This window comes from Antennarius striatus, chromosome 4 (genome assembly GCF_040054535.1).
Source record: "Antennarius striatus isolate MH-2024 chromosome 4, ASM4005453v1, whole genome shotgun sequence".
NCBI lineage: Eukaryota > Metazoa > Chordata > Actinopteri > Lophiiformes > Antennariidae > Antennarius > Antennarius striatus.
This window is the reverse complement of record NC_090779.1, coordinates 12,331,811-12,355,490: the sequence shown is the minus strand read 5'-3', so window position 1 is coordinate 12,355,490 and position 23,680 is coordinate 12,331,811. Positions and strand designations below refer to the sequence as shown.

Here is a 23,680-nt window from a genome sequence, read left to right as displayed (position 1 = left end):
GGCAAGAGAAAATGTCCACTCGTGTGTATTTTCTGCTTGTTTCGTAAGTTCCTTTATAAAGCATCAAGGGCTTCTTAATTAATCTCCATCGTAAAGTCCCCACTTTCCTTTCACCTTCACTTAAATCTGCTTCATCACACATATACACACGTGCACAGACACACACCTTCATGTCTTCTTCATATATACATATACTGTACTCTAAGTACATTAATCTTAGTCAATAAATTAATGAACGCATGTTCATTTTAGTGGATGAAGCTGAGTGTGTGTGTGTGTGTGTGTGTGTGTGTGTGTGTGTAAGAGAGAGAGAGAGAGAGAGAGAGAGAGAGAGAGAGAGAGCGATATTACAAAGCCATCTTTACTATCTCTATACTTGCTACTATGGTGCCATCTCCTGGAGGAAAATCAAACTGCCATGATTTGAAGATACAAAATTTGGAGAGCTGAAATTACATTTCACATGTAGTACACTTAGATGGTGCCACTAAACAATGCAACATGGAAAATATGAAAGGGGATTATAACTATTTTATTACAAAAACATTTAATATAGATACAGACATAAAACATTTCCAATGGCTTTAGTTGGTTAACTGTCATCTAACATTTATCATGGTGGATAAGATGACATGAAATGTATATAAATTGAACATAATACAGAGAAAAATAAGACAGTACTGGACAACCTGTAGCATGTAGCAGCTTGCAGCTTCTTTCAGTGCACACAATTCTATACACACAGAGAAACATTTTCTCAGTCTCGGTAATAATGTAGTGATTTTACATACAAAGCCATCTCAAGGATTTACACCACAAAAAAGATGTCTTAATTTATTTCAAAAGCCATTCAGTCATCTCAGTAAAGAACCCATTCTAGACAACTCACAGACAACCATCCAGCTCTGGCTCAACCATGTACATACACATAAACACACACACACACACACACACACACACACACACACACACACACACACACACACACACACACACACACACACACACACAGTTTTTCTTTTGTGTACTAGAACTGTTATCGGACAAAAGTGTAAAAACAGTTGCACACCAATGTGCAATGATTGAAAACAGGTTTAAAGACATATCTGGTTGTTTAGAAAGAGCATGTGTGTACACATGCATGTTATATTTCAGATCCTATAATAACTGCACATACCCCTTATTTAATCTACACATAATGCAAATACCTTAGCTATATATTTACACTGAGTGGCTTTGTATAACATTCAACTACAACAAAAAGCTGACATCATTATGAGACAGAAAATTGTAGATGTTGAGGAAATGTAGATAATAAACTGTACATCATTTCATTACTGCCTACAATGGCATTTATTTATATTGTCATAGGTCTATGAGACCCAAATAACTTTCAGTGTCACAAATACACTTATAATATTATATACAGTAAGGACCACTTTACGTAAGCCCCTGGAGATGCTTGGTCAAAGTGCCCTTATCATTGACCTAACACTGGATATTTTTCTAAATGGCCCATTCATGTTCTCTACAGATGGCATATTTAAACCACTGCACTTTGGTATTCAAAAATATTCAAGTAATGTCAGGAATCAAGACTGCTTACATGCATGCATACCTCTCTGGTGGATTTGCTGCTAAAAGAAAACCTGATGAAAACAAATGTTTGTTTGTCTGGTCTGCTCTTAACTGAATCAAAGACAACAATCTTTGTTAGTGTAACATTCAACTGCTATTGGTTCACTTTTTTTCTAGGTAGCTGCTTCAGCAGTCTATTTCTTTGTCTGAGAAATTTTACTCTTCATAATTGCCATTAATGATTGGTATCTCGTTATGATGTGTTCACAGTATCACCCCATTCATTCGATGTATAAGATTGAATCCTCAGATCACATTCTTATCAATCTGTGGGACATGTAGGCATGGACAACATGGAAACCAGATGTCCTGAGTGCAGGACAAGGTTCTAAGTCTCCATTCAGTCTCTACATGATCTCAGGATGGGGGTAATATTTGAAGACCTTGTAGATCCACTGTGTGTAGTAGGGCACGTTGATGAAGATACCAGGCTGGTTGGCCCGAGCACAGCCTCTGCCATGGACACTCACTCCCACAATAACCCTGATCTCACCATCCTGACACACAAGAGGACCACCGTAATCCCTCTGTAAATAAATAGCACATTTCTCTGCATTAATGGTTGAGAAGCATTTACAATCATGTTTGAATTTATGGAACTCTTGAACAACAGAAAAATACATTTTCATACTATTAGAAATGGACAGTGCGACCAGCATTTGCAAATATGGTCAGCTCTCCCATAAAGGTTTGAAACTATAGAATACAAGACTTTGATCACTGATGAAATTTGGAGAAACAGCTTCCAGCTGCTCTATTTACAATGGACAGACTACTAAGCTTACAGATTCAAAGAACATTTGTTTGAGATTTGGATCAAACTGAGCTTCTAAAGCACTGCATTGAAACAAGACTCTCATACTGTCAGAAATTCACACAGAATAATTACCTAGTCCAGGTGGCTAAAGGCCTGTTCTTGTCAAACAGGAAGGACTGAGCAAACCATAAATATTCTAGTGTGGAGTTGCTGATTACTCCAACAAATACAAGGCCTCACATTTAATTGGCAAAATACCTAACTGGGAAAATATCACCAACAAGTAACAGCTTACCTCACACACTCCTTCATTGCTCCTGCCTCCAGCGCAAATCCTGGTGTTGGTGATTTGGAGGTTCCCTCTGTGCATCTTTGTGCACCTCTCATTGCTGACAATGGGTAAGTTGACAGCCTTTAGTATATCATCATGGCCGGTCCCTGAAACAGTGCGAGTACTGTTATATTGTAACATATGGGATACCAAGGCTTCACTTTTACTTTGGGACGTGAAATGTATAGATGTTAACAGAAAACTTCTGATTCGGCCTTCAACTATTACTATGCCTTGAATGAATGAAAATATATGAAAGCAATAACAGGGCGACCATTATACTTTAGAAGTTGTTTTTGGCATGGTCTTCAAATGTAAAAAAATAATATTATAGAGCAATATCACTCATTTATTTATTCAGGAGTTTGGAGGGATGTCTTAATAGTTCATGCAGGAACACTGGCACATTTTTATTAAAAATATAAATCTCCACTCTTCCGGACCATGTATAGCAACCCATCAAGAAACACTGACCCATGGCTGATAAATGTATCATCCATGCTACACAGCAACCAGCAATCCAAGAGCGGACAGGATTGCAATATCTTCTGGAACCTCCGCATCATATCATGAACAAGAAATTTCTTAATAATCCCTAATGGCAGCAAGAGAAATGCAGTATATAGGAAAGCCTGGACACCTGGTGAGCAGGAACAGTATCTGTTACGCAGCTTTACAGACTGCAGGACAAAAAAAACATCAGTACCTTTGGTTTCTCCCCATCCATACATTCTACAAAATGTTCCCTCTGGAATGGAGCACCCATCCACTGGCAGCTGAACTGTATGGACATTGTCTGCAGGAAGAGCAGGCCTGGGCAATTTCAATGAACATATGATATACAGCGTGATCAGCGTCAGCGGATGAACAACACTACAATACATATACACAAATATTATTTTAAGTATATAAATATTTTAAATTATTCTTTTTACCAGGTACTCACTTAGACAGCCTTATCAGGGCTAAACTGGAGCCTTCAGGACCACATATCACATGAGCTATGTTGACTTCCTGTTTCCTGGACCAGTCTTGAGCGCCTTCTTGCATATCTGAGACTCCCAGCCACACTCGATACTCACTGAGGTCCGGAACACTGAAGAAGCATAAGACAAATTTTATAGAAATTAAAAAAGCGCACATATATAACCTTCTAAAAACTCAGATGGATGAGGGCAGAGAATTGTAGGTCAATGGAGTCAGTGAGGTACTTGCACATTAAAATAGAGAGTTCTTTAAAACGATTTGCTTTACATAAAAAAATAAATAAATTGAAGCAAATGAGACAAAGTTACATATACTGAGTGACAATTACCATGAAGAAAAGCACATTCTGTCAGTGAGTACCCACTCCTCTCGAATGAGTGAACCCCCACACCAGTGTATTGACCTGAAAAGAGGTCAAAGCACAAAATGGCACATTAATTTAGGAAAGTTGCGTAAAAGCATTCATGAATTCATTAAAAACTGAATTTTGGGAATGTGTAGAAATGAAATTTTGTGATTGTAAAACTACAAATATGGAATCCATTTTCCAACTACATATATACCCTAAGAAAAAATCACTTGGGTGTGTGTGTGTGTGTGTGTGTGTGTGTGTGTGTGTGTGTGTGTGTGTGTTTGTGCGAGAGAAAGAGAGAGACAGAGAGAGAAAACTGAGCTTCCTACCAATTTTTAAATAAATAGTAATACAAAAATCCACTGAAGTGAAAGTGTTCTGGGCAGGATCACCCAAGAAAATGTATGAAATATTAAAAGCACTGTTGTACCCTTTTTGTATGCTGACCATCCAGCTGCCATCTGATATTCTCACTGGACCTCCTCCTACAATCCTGGTTCTCTTATGAACAAAACAACCTACAGAAGACAGTTCTCCTGGAAAAGCAGTCATATACAGTGTATGTCAGTATTTTTCACATCATATAATATGCATTTTACAGTCTAATACAGTATAATAATATGATACGTTATTTACGTTACGTTATTTCAGTGTTTGCACAGTAATAATGCTGATGGCACTTAAACTGCATAATGATCCACATTAATCATAATAAATAAATATAAATAGCTCAACTGAACTTAAAAGACAAATAATAAGACAAATCATTTAACATGTTCATATATCATACTCAGGGAAACTTCACACCTAACAACTCTGCCATGCCCTGGGACTACTGCGGGATGGTCTGTGCGCAAAGAGAATTATACAAAGAGACTGGCAAATACATGCACACACATATATAGAAACGGATGCCACCATGGCCATATAATTTCCTTATATATGTACTGTAATAACTGAGCAGGAGAAGGACAACAAGGTTCCAAAAACAATTACATTTGCTTCGGATTCTACCAGATACAAATCAGTAGCTAAGACATCCCCAAACACAGACTGATTGATGAGCTGACCAAGACACTCACCCAGCGGAATGGTGTTCTGGGAAGTATCACCTGCAGAGAGAAGAGGGGACAAACAAGGGATCATGGACTATTAACTGATACAAGATAAGAGGCACCTTTCACACCAGGTTTGTTTTGTTTGTCAGGTCATGATCACGTTTCAATGAGGTGGGCTCTAATGTAAGAGGCTACTCTGTATATGTATATGAATGAAAATGTAAATTGTATGTGTTTTGGAAAGCTGCATTCAGAAGAGAATTAAGGTTGTTTTTTAAGATATTGATTTCTATCCATTCAGTATGAAAATCATTACCGGTAATCATTATTTCACACACTGTGTATGTTGTGTAATCCACCATTTCTTCATATATAAGTTCAAGTTGTCATAAGTATTTGTTTTTTTCTGACTGCACAATGGTGTATTAGCGATACATTGAATAGCAAAATATGCTAATTTAAAGGTGTTGTCTACTAATGAATAAAATATTTTTATTTGATCACACTCTCATGATGCTTTTTGCTCCTAGCTCATGTGGGAATAATCAGAGGGCCCCAAATGAGTTATGAATCTTCTCTGGCACCCACTGACCTATGAGTGCAGACAGATTTAAAGACTGCAAATAAAGTGCGTACATATGGATATGTGTGTGTGTGTGTGTGTGTGTGTGTGTGTGTGTGTGTGTGTGTGTGTGTGTGTGTGTGTATGTGAGAGAGAGAGAGAGAGACAGAGAAAGAGACCACCAGACAGTTGTATACAGTCTCACTTTTTTCTGTTTGTCCTCTTATGTGACTGTGTACATGTGTGATAGTGTTGCGTGTTCATACTTCCGTTCACTCACAATGTTTTATATGGCAGTAGTCCCAGGGGATGGCAGAGTTGTTAGTGTGACACCAAGGTCCATGTTTGTCTTTATCAGGGTTTCTGCAGTAGTTTCCCTCCAGACTGTCCATCAGCAATCCCCTCTCACCACTGGACAACAGTACAAATGAGAATTATAATTTGTATTTATTAGCTATTTTTAAGCTCCAATCAGTTTTCAAAAGAAAAAAATAATTCTATGATAATATTTTATCTTTTTTTGTGATGAAAGTAAAAAGAACTTGCCAGAGATTTATATCTTTTAGTAAAAGCTTGACAAATTTGGCCTGCTGCGATCTAGGCAGTCTGTCACGTGTGGAGGGATATGGACCCAAATGCAGAACACTAAAGGCTAATCTTTTCTCCATGATTTAATGACAAACTCAAAAATTCTCCAGACAGAACAAATTACAAAATCAGGACAGACTAACAGGAACCAAACTTGAGAAACACACCAGCACCTAGCTCAAAATTGAGCTGGGCTTAAAAAGCCTCAGGATCATTGGCCCAAAACAAGTTCAGGTGTGACGATCTGTAACAGGAGTGTGGATCAGTCTCAGGTGTGGAGAAGACCAAGAAGGTGTGGAGCCGTGGCTCCTCCCACGAGCTTGGCCTCTCCCTGCCACACACCAGAACTGCCATGCCCAACTGTGACACAGTCAGACTAAACAGCTGTGTAGGCTCTTCCTCTCTGGTCCAGATAAGAAGATGATCTGCAAAGGAATTACTCACTAAAACAGTATGTACCCACCTACACTCGCATATTTAAAACATGCTTGTGCACGCATGATAGTTGTCTTCACTTCAACTATTAAACCACAAGCAGATTTGTTTCCCACACTGAGTGAAGCATTACACCACAAAAAAGGAAGACGGCTAAATCTTGCGCGTCTGTTGAGTTATTAACCCCTCCACTGCTGCTCTCTTCTCGGAGGCTTTTGGACAGAGGTGTGCAAATCCGGAATCAGTGGATGAGGATACAGAGGCTCTTAACTCCTGGTTTCTCAGCATCTGTCAGACTGCCATTGATGTAGCAGCTCCACTTAAGACCAAACGACATAAAACTGTATCGGAGCCCTGGCTGAACGAAACAACCCGTGTTGCCAGACAGGAGTGTAGAGGAGCAGAGCAAAAATGGAAAAAGGACAAACTACAAGTGCCGTTTAAAATATTGAGGGATGGTTGGCGTAGGTACCAAAAATCTGTGAAGGACACCAAAAGACAATATTTCTCTGACCTTGTTGTTTCAAACTCACACACACCTTGTGTGTTGTTTAAGGTTATTCACTCTGCTCTTAAGTCACCACCGACTGTTGGAACTGATGCCTCTCCTGCACTGTGTGAAACATTTCTTAGCTTCTTCATTAGTAAAGTGTCTTCTGCCAGCGCACTTGTTTCACCTCCATCCACTGACCCCTCAGTCCCAGTCTCCTGCACTACAGTGTTCAATACTTTTGAAGCTGTGACCCTGCCTTATGTACAGGAAATTCTCACTCATTTGAAGCCCTCTGGTTCTCCTGAGGATGCTGTTCCTCCTTGACTTTTTAAAGAAGTTTTCCAGGTTGTTGGTCTATCTTTTCTTGCTGTTATTAATAGCAGTTTGTCTTCTGGAGTGGTCCCTGTCAATTTTAAACATGCTGTGGTTCAACCTTTGCTTAAAAAAATCTGGATCCCACGATAAGGACAAATTTGAGACCCATTTCTAAACTGCCTTTTATTTCGAAAATCTTAGAAAAGATCGTGTACTCCCAGCTAATGGACTTTTTAAATGAACATAATATTTTAGAGATTTTCCAATCTGGTTTTAAGCCTTTGCACAGCACTGAATCGGCACTTTTAAAAGTTTTTAATGATATCTTTTTAGCGACCGACTCAGGTCATTGCGTTGTACTTGTACTCCTTGACCTGACCGCAGCATTTGACACAGTGGACCATGATATCCTGATTGCTCGCTTGGAGCAGTGGGTGGACATTCGTGGCACAGCACTCAGATGGTTTAGATCATATTTATCTCAGCAAACATTCTATGTCAGTTTTGATGATTATGTGTCCTCCACTGCGCCTTTCTCTTGTGGGGTACCTCAGGGCTCTGTGCTTGGCCCTCTGTTATTCTCGCTGTACTTACTCCCACTTGGTGCAATTTTAAGAAAACATGGTATCTCTTTTCACTGTTATGCTGATGATACTTAGATATACGTGCCTCTTAAGAAGTCTGACTAAAGTATAAAGCCACTCCTTGATTGTTTAGGTGACATTCAAACCTGGATGTCTCTGAATTTTCTTAATTTTAATTAAAAAAAAACTGAAGTCCTGATTTTTGTGGCACTTCTGAAACCCCCATTATCAATCTTGATTGGTTGGCAAGGTACAACAAGACAGTTGCGAACAACTTGGGGATAAAAATGGATTAATAACTTAAATGTGAAAGCCAGATTAAAGCAGTGGTGAAATCTGGCTTTTTCATCCAGTTCCAGTTGCGGCAGTTGGCAAAAATTAAGCCAATTTTAGGGAAAAAAGATTTTGAGACAGTAATCCACGCCTTTGTGACCACTCGGCTGGATTACTGTAACGGACTTTATGTGGGGGTTAGTGGGTCCTCCATTGCCCGCCTTCAACTGGTCCAGAATGCTGCTGCTCGTCTTTTAACTGGAACAAAAAAGTGCGAGCACATCTCACCCATTTTAGCATCACTGCACTGGCTGCCCATACATCTTAGGATTCATTTTAAAATCCTTTTATTTGCTCATTTTGTGTATGCGTATTACTTCACATTATTTTAATTGTTTTTATCTGATTTTATTTCCACTTTTAACTTATTTTAAATTGTTTTATTGGATTTTTATTTTGATATTTTATTTAACTGCATTATGTTCATGGTTTTATGGCGCGTCTGTTCTGTTTTTTATCCAGTTGCTGTGCAGCACTTTGGAAACCTTGTGTTTATTTAAATTGTGCTTTATAAATAAAGTGGATTGGATTGGATTGGATAGAGGGAGAGGGATCTTGGGAACAAAATCACAAAGATCCACAGATCTAAATCTGTGTGTGTGTGTGTGTGTGTGTGTGTGTGTGTGTGTGTGTGTGTGTGTGTGTGTGTGTGTGTGTGTGTGTGTGTGTGTGTGTGTGTTGTATTTCCAGCAGCTAGCGTAACAGCCAGGTCTAACAGTGACTCCCTCATCCTGACCTTTGAACCCTGGGAAGGAGCCAAGAAGTGGAGCTGATTGGCTTTGAAGTGTTCGTACAAAGGAGGGGTTTTGGGGTCAAAAGTGAAGAGTGGATTGAATATCCCCCAGCCAAGCTATCACTGGGAGTCGTTCCTGCTGAGTTAGGTCATCTTCAGGGAAACACTTCTGCAGCCATTAAAAGATGCTGGAGGGGCTAGTCATGGCACCCGCAGGAGCAGCCTTCTCCTTTGAGAAGCAAGAGACCAGACTCAATCCACCAACAACAATACTACTTAACTACAGGTCAATATTAAAACACCTCCCTGCACTAACCGCCACATCTCAGGTTCACAAACATGGTTCTCCAAGACACATTCCAGTGAACACTGAGACTGTCATACACAATCTTGTATCTCAATGAGCTAATTTATCAAGTACTCTGTATCCAATACATAGCTGTGAAATTTTAAAATTTCCTGCTCATTCATGACTTCCTTTGATCCTATAGAATTTTTAAAAATCCACTATTTGTGTTTGACTTTCTCTGATGTTTAACACATGCTAGACCTGTGACATCTTGATCTCCATCTTAAGCAGAGGCTCTTGTCTGCACAATATTAATAGTGCAAGTCTGTTCTGTAAATCATAGCCGAGTTTGGAAAAGTTATTAGGTTAGAAGGCAGCAAGAATCCAGTTGGCCAACCTGCTGTTGTGGTCTCTCCAGGGACTACAGGGAAGGTTTGATTTAGTCGTTGACTGCTGTCCTTGGTAATTCTCTCCAAAGCCTTCATAGCAGTCTGCATTTGGAGAAGAAAAAGAAATAAAATGAGACATGCATTCCTGGCATATAATTCATACGGAGAACATGGAAAAAAGACACTGCCTCTGTCTTTGTTAACCTACACTATGATGACAGAGTTTTTTATGCAGTATAATATTGTATTAAAATTGATTACTGTTGTTTTCAAACCTGTTGACAATGAAGGAGTTGTTAATTATGTAAAGACAAATTAAAAACAACTAATTGTGGCCTGTCGTAGTTGTAAATTGACGTATAATATACCAATATTATCTAGAATATGAAATTCATGCACAAAAAGTTGTATACAATGATGTCATGAAAATATTTAAGTATAGATGACATTTTAAGGTTCTGCCAACTTGCTTCACATTTTTGTGTGGGCACATTTTCAACCCTTGAAGGCAGATCATGGCACAATCTCAGAGAGTATTTGTAATTCCAATGGCAAAGTCATTTCTTCTTTTCCTTTCGGCTTGTCCCTTCAGGGGTCACCACAGTGAATCAGTTGCCTCCATCTAACCCTGTCTTATTCGTCCTCTTCTCTCACACCAACTACCTTCATGTCCTATAATCTCAAAAAAAATACCACTCAAATCACTTGGGAAATTTGCATTTGTGTACTCAACCACAGATGTATGTCTCTTGCTCCCAAATGCATTGCTATCCCAGAAAAAAAAAAAAAAATCTCATCCAGCACTAATCCTTTCACTCTATCTTTCAATGTCCAGAGAGACCTGACAATCTTGAGCTGCTGTCAGAGTTGGTTTATTTGAAGCATGGTGGTCAGTCCTTCCCACAGCTAGATTAGACTAAAGTTATCCACAGGGACAGAAAATACATAGTTACAGCCAATATTTGTGGTTTCTGGGTCTCATATGAACTGTACAGTCCACAAAATTTGAAAAGGGAGAATATTTTTTTTCTGCCAGTTAAGAAAAAAAACCTCTATCCTTCCCTGTTTTGAACATCAAGTAAAGCTTTTTGAGTCTCTCACCATCAGGCTTTTTTTGGGTACCACATTGAGGTATGTTGGTGCAGAGCATTGTGCGTACTCTTGGGTCTGTAGTGAAGCACCACGGGAATTCTCGACCATCTGGATTCCGACAATAGTTTTCTCTCAAGTCTCTGGAAACAAGGAAAAACTTGTCCAGTAATCTGCTGTAAGTGCATGCAGGTGGGCGAATGGATACATGTTTTATGTGACGGTCAGACTTACTTGCAGGTGTAGGCTTCAGGGGAAAATGTGTGATTATGGGGATACTGAGAGTCCCATCTTTGGCATGTGAGTCCTGTGGGTGTCACATCTACCGTCCCCCTATAATCCTTTCCTCTGCCCTGGTAACACATGGTTGTTTCCACTTCATTACTTGTGGGAGTTGTTTCTATAAAAATGCAAAAACACACCAAGAAGTGATTGACGTTGGTCATATGTGTATTCACTCAATTACCATGAATGTCCATATAGAGTAAATGCTGCAGCTTGATAATTAATGTCTCAGAAAAGTTCTTCAACCATTTCCAATAACAAAAAGGAGCCATGCGCCTGTGTAGTGGTTGTTTGGTTTCTCCTATGTAGACATCTGAGCATTCCTCACTGTATTTGACTGCCAATATACCAATCTGGAATATGCATTTGACTGCATATACCAATCTGATATATGCAGTCAAATGCAGCGAGGAATGCTCAGATGTCTACATAGGAGAAACCAAACAACCACTACACAGGCGCATGGCCCAACACAAAAGAGCAAACTCATCAGGACAGGACTCAGCAGTCTTCCTTCACCTCAAGGAAGAGGGACACTCATTTCAGGACACCGATGTTCAGATCTTGGACAGGGAAGACAGATGGTTTGAGAGAGAGTAGTGAAAGAAGCCATCCATGTCAAGGTGGAGAAGCCACCTCTGAATGGGGGAGGGGGGGTCTGCGACCTCACCTTGTACACCTGTTTCAATCAGGTCCTTTCAAAACTCCCAAAAAGAATGTCTCAGCAGATTAACCCAGGTGATATGTCTCATGCTAATGACCCTCATTAGTAGACAAAGGCTTGGTGAAACTCGCATTTCAACAACCCCCTCTTTGACTCCCTCTGGCACCCTCATCAACCATCTTTGAGGAGCCAGATGGGTTTCAATTACGGTTGTTGAAATGTGAATAGCACTGACCACACCTCACAGGGTTAAAAAGCTGGGACAAGACCAGCCACCTTCAGAACTGAAGAAGTCTCTTGGATGAGAGACGAAACGTTTACAAGAAACTTTCTTAAAGTCTAGTGGATTTATTTAAACAGCTTTGGATAACAATAACAAAAACATTTTTATAGCAGGTATAGCAGGTTTTATAGGATTAGTTAGCCTAACCCTGGGGGGGTTGTAGTTGAAACATAGCATGTGGTATTACAGTAAATATGAAACATGAACAAAGCGCAATACTTCAACACAAGCCAAGAACGTAAAATTGTGTTACGTCATCACTTCCTTCAAGACAGGGAAGGCTATGTGATGAGTAACAACACCCTAAAAACTCAAAACACTCAATGATGCTACTCACATCACTAAGGGCAGTCCTTCAGTGTTACTTGAGCATGGGTTTTCACATGTTATAGAGACAAAAAAATTATCAATATAATTCTACCTCTCAATTATCCTGTGATGAAAAGACCACATTTGGTCAAGATGATGAATGAAGAAGAGTGAAACATTGATGCACCAGATTCTAGATTATGCTGTGTATCACTATTTACACATGTAATGCGGAGGTCTCAGTTCAGTCGTTAAAATCACACAATGCAGGATTTTATCACCTAACTGTCAGGGCCAAGTGGAACAGACCAAGACATGCTCACTTCAATTAGCCAAAATATTCCATTGTGTCCACACCCTTAGGTTCAAACTTGTTCGCATGAGTACTCTCAATACCTCCCTTCATTTAGTTAAAATCCAGTTATTCTAGAAGATAATGAGTACAGTGGTACCTCTACTTACGAATTTCTCTACTTACGAAATTTTCTACTTACAAAACACGTCAACAGGAAAATATTGCCTCTAGTTACGAAAGAAATTTCGAGTTACGAAAGGTAAAAATACAGTATGGACTGCTACTCGCATTTCCCAAAGGTTCATGAATGCAACATTGTTATAGCTGCTCTGCCATTGGCTATTACCCAGCATCTTCCTGGCATCCCATTGGCTCAGAGGGACCTCTGTGTGCAGCTAGTTAGGTGTCTATGCAACGTCCTCGTCATTCGGCCCTCGACCCATAAGGTGATCTGATAGTTTTATGTAAATATATTAACTTTTACAGTATTCGCTATAGACCCCAAGAAAGTGATTGAGAAAAGATGAAAAGAAAAGATGAGGAAAAGAGTTGTTGTTTTTTTTGTCAGTACTGAGGCAGAGTCCGACCTACTAGCTCCGCAGCGCGCAAACAAAGCAAGAGATAATAGGAAAGCATGAAAAAGGGATATGTTTGGTTGATCTCGCCAAAGAATATGGCCGTAGTGCATCTACAATCGCCACGTTATTAAAACAAAAGGAAGGTAAAGGAGTTCAAGGTATCGCGTGGTTGGTTGGAGAAGTTCAAAAGGAGGACTGGAATTCACTCTGTTATTCAGCATGGTGAGGCATGAGCGCATGAACCAAAGAGGGCAAAAAACAATGAGTACAGCAGTTAAAAGGTAAATGACCATCAATTTTATACTGTACTCTATTCTTTGTTTTTTACATTATGCACAACTCTCATTTATTGTGTAATAATCTAATTGTAACATGTATTTGTTACATGTTTTGATGCATTTTTACACTTTATAAAACATGTCTGAATTTTGGGGGGCTTGGAACGGATTAGGGCATTTGCATAGAAAACGCGTCTCTACTTACAAAATTTTCTACTTACGAAATTTCTTCCAGAACCAATTAATTTCATAAGTAGAGGTACCACTGAATTTTTAATGATTAACCACAGTGGAAATGTCACAGGCAATACTGACTTTGATGTCATGACGTCTCCAAAGATCCAAATATAAGATAGACATATACCTTTATTACTCCCACAAGGGGAAATTCCACATAACACACCTGGCAGACCTACTAGAAGCACTAGCTGCTCATTAGGCATCAATTACACAAGTTAGCTTTTTCATTATCAAATGTTTTGCATTATTATATCCAAAAACATATAGAGCTAAGTTCTCCAAGTATATGTCTAAAAATAGATAAACTATTTGTGACAATACACGAGCAGCCATTTACAACAGAACACTACATGTCCATGTCTCTCTTCACCGTCTTGTTTTGATTAAGACTAAGGGGCTCATAAACTTGTTCTGTTTCCAACAAAGTTCCATATCAGAGATGGGGATTAAGAGAGCACAAGAAAAACGAAAGAAAGCAAGAGAGCCATTTTTAGAGGGGAAAGATGAGGGGGAGACAGTGAATCACTGGGTCCACATGGAGGACAGTAATCTAGTAAACATGGTACCAAGGCTACTGATGATTCTAGCAGGCAAACAGGCCAGTCATGAACTGTGGAGAGGCTGAGCCCAACAATAACACTACTGCTCTGTCTGTATCATACTCTTGCGGACCACAGTGGCTGGCTCAGTGACTCGTCACTAATTATGGATCATTTAGGAGCAAAGCCTATCTGCTGGTTTATGTATAAGGTCACAGGAAACGCAAAGCCAGATGTGACACATGCACCTAGCTCTTACACATCAATCAGCCTGCCTACACTAAGCATATGAGGTGTAATGAAAGTGATCTGCTTATAGTGTGTATGACCCTAGTGTTGTGTCTTTATGTGTAACAGAAGGTTAATGTGGAGCTGTAACTGAGCCCTGTGCAGTTGAACCACCACATATAAGAGCTGGCATTGAATAATAAACAGAAGACCAGTGGTGCAGAAGAAAAATAAACATTATGGCAATTAGAAAAGACATAACAGAGAGCCAGTGCTGGGATGGGAATTCTCTCTCTCCTTGTGTGTGTGTGTGTGTGTGTGTGTGTGTGTGTGTGTGTGTGTGTGTGTGTGTGTGTGTGTGTGTGTGTGTGTGTGTGTGTGTGTGTGTGTGTGTCTGTGCATGCACGTGTGGCTTTGTGTATTCCAAGGAGTGTTCAAATTAAAGGTAAGGGAAGTTGTAAAGGCTACTGGCGTCAGTCACACCTCATTGGCATGTGCAGAATACTAACACACCCATTTAAACACGCTTGACAAACACTAATACTTGAAAACACAAACAAATATGCAGACATGCTTACCACAAACTTTGATGTTGCAGTACTCCCAGAGCGTATTTGGGTCTGTAGTAAAACACCAGGGTCTTTGGCGTCCATCTGGATTCCTACAATTGTTATCATCCAGACCCTTGTCAGGGTACCTAATAGAAAGCATGCAAGATAACAACCTCAGTGTATAGAAAAAAATAATGACAAGCAAAACAACACAACAGACCATGGCGTAGCCCAACAGTCTAAAATCGGTGGTATTGGTAATAATAATAATAATGGATTAGATTTATAACGCGCTTTTGTGGACACTCAAAGGCGATTTACATTGGATCCATTATTCAGTCACTCCTCTGTCATACCTGGTGATGGTAGACTACATGTCTGAGGCAGACTGAATGAGACGTGGCTGCCAATCTGCGCCTATGGCCCCTCCGACCACCACCGGAACAATCACAAACATTCACATGTCTTGCCCAAGGACACAACGACAAATGACTCGTTGGGAGCGGGAATCGAACAGTCGATCTTGAATCACTGGACGACCTGCTCTACCACTGAGCCACGGTGGTGTGGTACACAACAATCATTGTCATGTCATTGTTAAAGCAGGTCAAAAGGTGAACTACAGAGGAGAATTTGCAGGAAAAAAATCAAGTAGAAATCTCTCCATCATATGGAATAGAAGCATTAATAACTGTAACAGTGCTCTATGGTCTCCATCTGTGAATCTGCTCAGAGAAGAGGGAATTGAGGGAGATAATAAGCTGAACCACTACAGGTGTTCAACAGTAAGTCATCCCAAAGTCTCACATCCCTGAAGGCCTCCAGCTTCCAGGCATGCAGTATCAGGCTGTTGGACCCTTCATTACATTAGTGCTATGAGCAGGCTGGGACCTCGTTTACACAAACACTGGGATGATTAAGGATGTGTTAATGAGTCCCCACTAATCCAGACCACCTGCCATCCAACTAGCTGGAACGCTCTCCCGACGCACACAGGCTCTTACAAAGGAGACTCAAGCATACGCGCATGCGCACACACACACACACGCACACATATACACACACACTGTTCATGAAATGGTGATTGGATATGTGTCCGCCTTATATTTCAAAGTTTGAAAGGATTTTTAGGCCAATTCATTCACAATGTTGAGTTTTCAGAGCAAAGCGTTTCCAAAAACACATAATTACACATTAAATTTTGATAGGATTCCCTCAGGGAAAGGCAGAGAAATTACACTGTGAGCTAATTATTTATAATGTATTTTTTTTCCTTCAAGCTAAGGTATCTGTGTGTGGGCTGAAGTATAATTGAGCATTCACAATTTGCTGCGATGCTGAGTGAAGCCGATGCACGTCTGTGTATGATTCGTAGTGCATGTGTCCGTGAATGCGGGTGTGTGTGTGTGTATTTTACCTCCTGGGGTGGTACAGGTGGTTGTGTGGTCTATCAAGGTCCCAGCGCTGGCATTCCTTTCCACTTTCTGTGTGGTCCATGGGTCCTCTGTAATCCTCACCATTGCAGTTCATACACTCAACTATGCAGCAGTGACATGGGCATACATTCACACACATGGGTGGACACACAAACAGACAGAGCAAGAAGTTAGATAAATGCACAGTCCAACTTTTAGTTGACTAATGTAGTTGTCCATTTGTTTCTGTAAGATTCCACTATGAATAATGAGTGCTTTAATTATAAGATGATAAAAGAGTGTGACTGTTCCTTGTGACATATCATTTCCAGATCATTCTGGTACTTGAGTTCTTCCACCAGTTTTTCTGCTATAGCATAATGACAAGTTGACACAGTGGCAGTTAAGCTGAAAAAAATAGATCATCCTATCTAATACATTTTAAGTGTCATTTAGCAATAAAAACCTTTCAAGATGTGTCCAGGTATTATCATTAATAAATATAATGAACGCAGGGATGCCCATATTATGTGTCATACTAATGAACCCAAGGATCTACGAAGCAGAAAAGCAAGCATGTTCGTGGGATGAGTTGTACACAACAAAAAACATGTACACAACAAAAAACATGCATATTAGAAGCAGGTGTTCATGAGTCGACTGCTGACATGACAGAGCACAACTGATAGAACTGACAACGCAGGTATGTTCTGTGCACATCGTGAGTATCTGTGTACAATTCCTTACAAGCAGCTCAATTCTACACAAAATACCCCACTCGTTTCCTTCAGACAGACTCATTCAGGCTTTCTATCCAAACGTAAGCCATTATGTCTGTATTAAAACTTGTAATAATGCAGAGGGACAACATGAAGTGTGTGAGCCTGACACGTTGAAGGATTCCTCAACTGTCTTATCGACCCACAGTGTGGTTCCTAATTAATGTGATCCAGTGTCAGACATACAGGGGAAACACACCATCTGACAGCATGAATCCCCAGGACTTAGATAAGAGAGGCCATTATCAGCTCCTTCTGAAGAAAGACATCAGAGCCTGTCAGTAATATTGTGTGATGTTGGAGGCTTCAACACTGGTGGGGAAGTGTTCTTTTTTCATCACAACGCCGTAAAGATCAAAGCTTTACTTTTGAAAACCCATAATACAAACTCAAAAGGCTTCCCTTTGTGAGTAACAGAGTCGAACAAAATACTGAACAATTTATTTACTGGAAATTACACCAGTCTCTTTCTGCTAAGGGTTGGGTTAGGGTTCAGGTATACATGCCTGGAAACACATGCAGTTGGCCTCAGCAAATAAAGACAATCACACAAGAGCCAGGGAGAGGAACGGAGATTAGCCGCAGTAAGACAGAGTACATGTGTGTGAATGAGACGGACCCAAGTGGAAGAGTGAGGTTACAGGGAGAAGAGATCAAGAAGGTGGAAGATTTTAAGTACTTAGGGTCAACAGTCCAGATCAATGGAGAGTGTGGAAAAGAGGTGAAGAAGTGTGTACAGGCAGGATGGAACGGGTGGAGGAAAGTGTCAGGTGTGATGTGTAATAGAAGAGTTTCAGCTAAAATGAAAGGAAAGGTGTACAAAACTGTGGTGAGACCAGCGATGTTGTTTGGTCTAGAGACAGTGTCACTGAGGAAAAGACAGGAGACAAAGCTGGAGGTAGCAGAGATGAAGATGCTGAGGTTCTCTCTGGGAGTGACCAGGAAGGATAGGATCAGGAATAAGTACATCAGAGGGACAGCACATGTTAGAGGTTTTGGAGAATAAGTCAGAGAGGCCAGACTGAGATGGTTTGAACATGTCTAGAGGAGAGATAGTGAATATATTGGTAGAAGGATGCTGAGTTTTGAACAGCCAGGCAGGAGACTTAGAGGAAGACAAAAGAGGAGGTTTATGGATGTAGTGAAAGAGGACATGAAGGTAGTTGGTGTGAGAGAAGAGGATGCAGAAGACAGGGTCAGATGGAGGCTACTGATTCGCTGTAGCGACTCCTGAAGGGAAAAGCCGAAGAAGGAAAAGAAGAAGTAGACACAAGAGCCAGCATTGTTTCAACCAAAAATTTAAACGGCTCATTTTAAATGACCAAACTTGAATTAATGAGGCAATTTTTAGTAGGAGCAGGCATTATTTGAAAGTAAATGCACCCTCAAATAGACAGAAAACATTTTTGTGCCTATGTATGGTGTGTGTGTGTGTGCGTGCGTGCGTGCGTGCGTGCGTGTGTGCGTGCGTGTGTGTAGCCCACCTTCTGAACACTGAGGTACGTCACACTCCTGGTGTCTGAGACGTGGCCGTGGGTCAGTGGTAAAGCACCATGGTCCAGTGGAGGAGTTGTCTGGGTTGCGGCAGTAGTTTTCTCTGAGGTCATTCTTCCTGTATCTCTTAGACATGAATCTGTCAGAGGCAGAATCTCGGTTACACAAACAGAAAAATGTACAAAGACTAGTTTGCCAAACATTTCTGCTATCATGCAGAGCAGCCTCTGTTTGAAAAACCAAGGCCGCTGTTTCAATTTTCAGTCTGATAGAATGAAAACTCCTCTGCTGATGCTACTTATCTGTGATGGATGAAACCTGCCTGTCAACACGATCAGTGAACACCAACAAGCGTAAAAGTTAATGATAGCGATGCAAAAGGACCAAAAGTTAATGACATGATATTATTAATCAGAAAAGCATGTAAATATATAGAAGCATTGTTTCATTTTCCATGAGGCTGGTTCTATATGTAGTGGAAACCTGTTGATCAATTACTCATATCCTCCACACCAACCAGGCACATGGCTGTGGTCAGCAGTTGTACTGACAGACCTGACCTCGTCTGAGAGTCCAAATAGTTTTTTTTCATGATGACAAACAGTTGAAGTCTTTCAATGAAGATTAAAATGAAATGATTAGAAGCCCTAACCCTGATAAGTAATCAGAACCCTTTCGCTGATAAAAAGCTGTGTAGCGTGTGTGTGTGTGTGTGTGTGTGTGTGTGTGTGTGTGTGTGTGTGTGTGTGTGTGTGTGTGTGTGTGTGTGTGTGTGTGTGTGTGTGTCTTGGGTCAGATGGGTTGGGTCAGTACAAAGTGCCTGGCTTTAATTACATGAACTACAGAGACATTAATAGACTGATAAAGCCGGTTCACTTCAGGTACAAATATACGTCTGCTGCAGCAATGTCTCTATAGAAAGCCTTTCATGGTCACTAAATACTTCTTAGCAGAGAAGACAAATGAAGGAGGGGGTGATGTTCGAAGATAATAAAGGTTTAGAATGAGGCACCATGTGTAAGATTCTCTTCTGTGTTTTTTCCCCACTATAAATAGCGATGCTTAGACATCAGGATTATGTCCTTTGATGATGATGAAAAAAACAAAAACAAAACATCTTTATTACTTAAATTAGATATGTAAATGTTATCAACTTAATTAATATAGTAGGATGCACATGCATATGTAAAGTGGGTACTGGCCCACACACACACACGCACGCACGCACACACGCAAGTACACACACACACACACACACACACACACACACACACACACACACACACACACACACACACACACACACACACACACACAATGGGCCTGTAGGCATTTGAAGTGATGGGGGAGGTAGAGCTGCAGGCAGCTCCTTTGTGATGCGCCTTGCTCAAGGGCGTCTTGCTAAAGGGCGCCCCGGCATTGCTCGGGAGCGGAACTGACACCTCCAACTGTTAGTTCACACACCAAAATTTTGTCCGACACTGGTCTTGAACTGGCAACCTTCCGGTCCCCAGCCCAAGAGTTGGTGGATTGAGCTCCTGCCGCCTATACTATGTCAAGTAAATTCTTTGTTCTGCATTTTACAAAGGATAAATGTTCCTTTCTTCTTTTTTACCAGACAACTATTAAATAATTGGACATTGCTTCACTGCTTCTAATTCCCTTTTGGTTGCTACATTGTATCAAATGTATGTCTGGATATTGAAAAACAGGTTTCATTTTCATCTACAAATTTAGACAGGGAATACTCGCATTCATTCATTCATTCATCTTTCGAGCCGCTTAACCCGCCGTAGCGGGTCACGGAGGGCTGGAGCCTATCCCAGCTGTCTTATGGCGTGAGGCGGGACAGACTCTGGGCACGACGCCAATGCGCCGCGGGAATACTCACATATTTCAGTTAAACAAAGCCTGCGTATTAGATATGAGCCTAATCCCAATAACACCAACACACACGCACACGCACACACACACACACACACACACACACACACACACACACACACACACACACCTAGATAAACAGTTTGGCAACAGCAGGAAATGATCTGTAACTCAGTAAAATGTTACAATGAGGTCAACTATGATGAACGACTGCTCCCGGGAGCCTAATCAACCCCATAATATATCATGCTCAAATACACATACACACATATACAGACTACACAGACTAACTACTAATTATATCACTTAGAGGCCAACACTAATAGCAAGAAGCAGGTTTAGCACTACTTTTAACATTGCGGTGAAATATACACCTGATTCTTACTTGTGTTCATGGGGAATAGGAGAGGCCCAGGCCTGGCAAGGGATCCCACTTACTGTCACTGACCTCTGCCCCTTGTAGTTCTGACCTGTACCCACAATGCACTCCCGAATATAGTCTGGGGATAAAAGAGAGAGAGTTTAAGGAGACTACGTATATGACAGTTAAACAGAGTAGGATGAGCCAACAACCTGATCACATTATTGTGATGATGAAGAAAACAGATAAAATGTCTTCAACTATGACGCTGATCTCAACATGGCTGTTTTCCTAATCTTATGCAAAAAAAAAAAACCTGTAGGATCCAGTAAAACAGCTCATACAGCTTGTATGTTAACGTTTTATTGAACAGAGATGGGGATTTCCATTGTGTACACAAATACTGCTTAATGACATAAAATGAGCCATAATGCCCTGCGACACAATAAACACAACAACAGCCCTCACCCTTGAATTTCTTTCTCTTGAGGGATTAAAAGATATAATCACTGAAAATAGAGTAATAAAGTTCTCTCACAAACTCTGAAGCAATAAGGATTGTGCTAAAGAAACACTGCTGATTTGAAGTGAGACTATGAAGATAAGATTTTTCTACAAGAAAAGATAAAACAGCAGGGAGATACCACGTAGTATCAGCTAGTGGTGAGAAAAAGATGAAACAGCAGATGGCACCTTTCTTTTGATAGAGATGATAGTTGAAGTTCTGTTGGCTCACAACTCCTGGTGAATTCCTGTCAAACGACAGCCACTGGCATTTCCTGCTTTTATGATCATAGAGGAATGCTCTGGAGGATACGAGGGAAAGGACAGGAGCAAGAGAGAATGGGGACAACATGATGGTCAATTCAATTTAGTGTCTAGAAACAATAAGTATAACCTGGGCAATAAACACTACGTTTGCATAGCGAAATGAAGTCCTGCTAAACCAGCCGGGCGACATTACATTATTCATGGAGGAGGGGGTCAGTACTGTGGAAAGACAGCTAACCTCTGTTTGCTTCCATTTCCATTCCTGAAAGTTACCCACAGCTATAAATGCAGATCAGGGGAGTGAACACACCTGCAGGTGAAGGGAAGTCTTCTGTTGCGGCTGCAGACTTTGGCACACTTGAACATGCTCACCCTCTTGCTTTTGGTCAGGTGGGATGAATCAGGAAACAGGACAACCAGCTGTGTACTGTGACTCTTCTGGTAGTCCTGGAGTACATTTCTCCTGCACTCTGATAGACGACACAGCATGTCCATGACTACTTCACAGGGTTTCATACTTGCACATTACATCATTACACTTGCACATTATGTAAGGCATATTATTTAGTAATATGCTTTGCTAAAATCCAAAAAAAGGCAAAAAGCAACCCATGGAGGGTCTAATTAGAGATATTCAGGTTTAGTGTCAATTTTGGGCTCTGCCAAACAGGTGTATTGAAATTTTTCTGTTTTGTTTTGCTTCGGGAATTTTTTTTTTTTTTAAATCACCAAATGTTAAACTTTCACATGATGTTCTGTTGAAAAGGTGAGTAATTGAGGGATGCAACCTGAAGACCTGAAGATGACAGACCACCAGGGGCATCATGCTTGTCCGAACCACAACTTGAGTTCACCGGATCGTCTATCGGTCTGTCTGCTCAACGAGTCGTAAAATCTACTTAGAAGAGCGATGACCTAATCACTGATCGGATTGTAACATGAGTCATGCTGTGCGACAGTAAGATGAACCTTTTTCAATTTTTCATTTCATTGTCCGACCCGGGAGGGTTATCTTCGTCTTAACGCGTCCGTATGTGGTAATGCGCACTGGAGCGAGAGTACAGAATAAAACGCTTCTGTAGGACTATCAGTGATGCCTCAAGCATCGGTCGCCTTTCACCTCCATCCACAGGGTGATCACTTCTCCCAGGAATGTCTAAGTTAAGAAATGTTCTCATGTTTCACTTAAAAAAAACATCCTATTGGAATCCGATGCAAAGGATAGTTAATATTTTTCTAAGAGACCCTCACACTCCTTATGATGCAAATATTAAATACTAGTACAGAGGGTCTGAAAGGATTTGGCATACATGAGAAGATAATAATTATAAATAAAGTAAATCGTCCGCTAACTCGTTATACAGAATTTATTTACGGACAGTAAACCAAAGCGAGCAGCAGTGACACACACGGACCATTCAGAGCAGCTGGAAATGATTTCTGTCAAACTTACCTGAACAGGAAATTAGGTAGAGTCCAAATATGAGCTTGTAAATCCACATCACTGCGTCACAGCTCTAGTCAAAAAATATATATAAAAATTGATGACTCTGTTTGAGGCGCTGTCGGACTGAAACCTGGAGATGTTGCTTCCACCACTGCACAGATGATGCGTCTCGTTAAGTACTTCCTCGCCTCTCTCTCCCCTCCCTCCCCCTTCACTCCCGCCTCCTTCCGTGAGCGTCTCTCTCTCTCTCTCTCTCTCTCTCTCTCTCTCTCTCTCTCTCTCTCTCTCTCTCTCTCTCTCTCTCTCTCTCTCTCTCTCATTTTATTTCCATCAATTTGCATTCACT

The 23,680-nt window shown here is 40.6% G+C and overlaps 1 protein-coding gene across 1 annotated transcript; it reads right to left on the bottom strand.

Moving 5' to 3' along the window:
- Positions 1–513: 513 nt before the first annotated feature.
- hgfb (hepatocyte growth factor b) lies at positions 514–23,477 on the bottom strand. The gene is made up of 18 exons (XM_068314009.1): positions 23,341–23,477; positions 22,198–22,357; positions 21,810–21,922; positions 21,141–21,255; positions 18,862–19,010; positions 16,601–16,721; positions 15,211–15,329; positions 11,168–11,333; positions 10,946–11,076; positions 9,853–9,946; positions 5,966–6,096; positions 5,148–5,177; positions 4,496–4,601; positions 4,042–4,116; positions 3,673–3,822; positions 3,433–3,539; positions 2,691–2,833; positions 514–2,165 (listed from the first exon to the last, which is right to left on the bottom strand). Exons 1-18 carry the CDS (start codon positions 23,387–23,389, stop codon positions 1,986–1,988), a joined length of 2,139 nt encoding a protein of 712 aa, XP_068170110.1. The 5' UTR covers positions 23,390–23,477; the 3' UTR covers positions 514–1,985.
- Positions 23,478–23,680: the final 203 nt, after the last annotated feature.